At 37.9% G+C, this 3,105-nt stretch overlaps 1 protein-coding gene across 1 annotated transcript; it reads left to right on the top strand.

Moving 5' to 3' along the window:
* LOC108663031 (alkane hydroxylase MAH1-like) lies at positions 336 to 1,859 on the top strand. Its single transcript, XM_018125517.1, has one exon. The coding sequence runs from the start codon at positions 336 to 338 to the stop codon at positions 1,857 to 1,859; it is 1,524 nt and encodes a 507-aa protein (XP_017981006.1).

The raw sequence follows: 3,105 nt of genomic DNA, 5'->3' as shown, positions 1-3,105 counted from the left end.
TTAAAATATTTAATTTTTAAAAAAATGAAAATAAGTAGAAGAGATTGTTAACTTTTGAATTAAATCACGTTATATACAATATATAGATGTTAAATATACTAACAATTTGCTATCAGTATATGTCACCTAAATTTAAATGAATTATAGATTATAACTTTGATGACATAAATTACTAAATTCTATATGTACCCAATAAATATAATATCATTGATTTTAATTCTAATCCTACAATCAAACGCAAAAAATAATGTGGTGTCAAGTATACCGATGATCTCTCTCTATATAAATGCAGCCGAATTGTGTATACAATGAGGAAAAAAACATATGCAGTCACGATGGCAACATTTGCTTACATCGGATTCCTTATACTACCAGTTATTATTTTGTTCTTTATTGTTCTTCGATATTCCATGAAAACCAATGACCTTCCATGGAATTGGCCCATCATTGGAATGTTGCCGATGATATTAACCCACTACCACCGCCTTGCTGACAGATGCACCGAATTCCTTGAAAGCAGCGGCGGTACATTTATAGTGAAAGGCCTTTGGTTTACCAATACGGATCTTATATTCACTAGCGATCCTGTGAACGTGCATCACATATTCAGCAGCAACTTCTCCATGTATCCGAAAGGGATAGGGTGGAAGAAGCGACTTGATATTTTTGGAAATGCACTTTTCAATTCGGATTTTGAGGAATGGAAGAATCACAAGATATTTTTTCGAGGCTATTTAAGCCATCGAAGGTTCCATGAACTCCTGCCAAAGATTTTCGAGGATAGCATGAAGAAAAAGCTGATCCCAATTCTGGAGCATGTGTCTAAACAAGATATACCTGTGGACTTTGCAAGTCTACTTAAAGGGCATTTATTTTATATTTCTTGCAGACTTGCTACTGGTTGTGATGCTTGTTCTAGCTTCCCCGTCAGTTTCCATGAAAATCTGTTTTCAAATGCCATAATGCATGCTTGCGAAGCCATATTTTCTCGGCTAATCTTTCCAGAGAGTATTTGGAAACTACAAAAATGGCTAGGGATCGGTAAAGAGGGGAAATTACGTGATGCTTGGAAAACAATTGACAACGTGTTGGCAGAGCAAATATCGCTAAAGCGACAAGAGATGAGCGATAGAATGGCAGAGGAGGATATAGATTTCAATGCACTGGAACTTCACTTGATCAGACACAAACTCCTTGGACCTATATCTGTTTCTAATAGCTTAATTAGAGACAACATGCTTGGTTTGATGTTCGCTACCCAAGATACTACAAGCACAGCCCTCAGTTGGTTCTTCTGGCTTCTTTCAAGGCATCCGGCTGTTGAGAAGAGAATTCGAGAAGAAATACAAGAATATTTTCCGGAAAATGGAGAAACGAAATGGCTAGCGTATGGTGCTAAAGAGTTGGATAAAATGGTTTATCTCCACGCAGCTCTGTGCGAAACCTTAAGACTATTCCCCCCAGGTCCTTTCCAGTCAAGGACTCCTGTTCAAAATGACACCCTTCCTAGTGGTCATAGGATCAATCAGGGTCAAAATATCCTGATCTGCACATATGCAATGGGGAGGATGGCGTCTGTGTGGGGAGAGGATTGCCGTGAATTCAAGCCAGAGAGATGGATCACCCATGACGGAGGGATTAAACACGAACCAGCACACAAGTTCTTCGCATTCAACGCAGGGCCTAGGATTTGTCCTGGGAAGGATGTTGGTTTTACTCTAATGAAGGGAATTGCATCAGCTATTATCCACAACTACCATGTCAAGGTAGTAGAAAACCACCCAGTGATCCATCAATCCAGCATCATTCTGCATATGAAGCATGGTTTAATGGTTACAGTCAAGAAGAGATGGCCATGACATTGGTTCTCTCATGAATAACACCATATATGGCTACTGTGTAAATATAAATAAATAAACAAAATAATCTAAAAAAATGAATAAAATACTTATGTCTAATTTTAATTTTTACTTATGCCTCAACCTTTGGGGTGTGAGGCAAGGCAAGCTCGAGTCAACTCCCAGTTTTCTTTAGAATTTAATTGTGAACAAATTGTGAGTTGATAATGAATATTAAAAATAAATTCAGAAATGTTTTTTTTTTTGAACCGATGGTCTCGATATGAAGATTACTTTTTTTAGTTTAGCATTATAGGGATTAAAAAATATACATTTTACATAAGAATAGTCATAATTTTATATTACTCTATCGAAGACGATGCTTCAAGTTCAATAACCGACCGCCACCATCAGTTTTTGTAACCCACGTTTGCAATAGCAACCGTCGGTCATGCCGATCGACCTCGTCTGCTGATCAGCTTGGCCCTCAGGGGGGACTCCTTCCCCCCCGAACCGACCGAATAACCGACCGCTGACTGCCTTGGTTTTCATGGATGGTGGAAGTACAAAAATGCCCCTCATTACATACTTTCCCTTCTGCCGCCCATAAGGGTAAAAGAGTAAATTCGCCCTCAAAAACCAAAACCTGCCTTTCACTTCTGCAGACCGTCGGAGCCTAACTCTCATATTTTCTCCCTTTCCCCCGACGGGCCGACCCTCCTTATTTTCTCCTTTGCCTTGCCGCCTCCTACCTCTCCAGCTGAACCTTAAGCCAACAGCCATCTCATACAGCCATATTGGTGCCTATTATCGGTGCTTCTCACTCAAATCAAACTGAGCCCACAGTCTCCTAAAATCGCACCGAAACCGACCGACCCGCCTATCCTAAAAACCAATCGAAATCGATTTTGGGGGGTTACGGTTCGGTCGGTTAATTTGGTGAAAATTTTTGATCGGTTTTACAAAAAACTGATCGAAATCGACCCGCAACCGACTTTGCTCACTCCTAGGCAGAGGTCCCCTCGAATTTTTCAAATTTTTTTCATATTATATAAAATTTTTTAAATTTTCTTATATATTCTCTTAACGACTTTCTCAAAATAATTTGTTACTTAATAATTAATACAAATAAAGAACAACAAAATGATCCCATACACCTTACTCAACTTTTAAAGTTTTTTTATTTTTTTCTTTCAATTTATATAATTATTTATATTTATATTTATTTATTATTATTATTATTATTTTTAATTTATGTGTCTACAAG

The sequence above is a fragment of the Theobroma cacao genome, chromosome 8, assembly GCF_000208745.1.
Source record: "Theobroma cacao cultivar B97-61/B2 chromosome 8, Criollo_cocoa_genome_V2, whole genome shotgun sequence".
Taxonomy (NCBI): domain Eukaryota; kingdom Viridiplantae; phylum Streptophyta; class Magnoliopsida; order Malvales; family Malvaceae; genus Theobroma; species Theobroma cacao.
The sequence above is the reverse complement of the archived record's forward strand: the minus strand, read 5'-3'. Positions and strand labels throughout refer to the sequence as shown.

Coding starts and splice junctions, on each gene's coding strand:
- LOC108663031 (XM_018125517.1), top strand. CDS start 336: ATGGCAACATTTGCTTACATCGGATTCCTTATACTACCAGTTATTATT.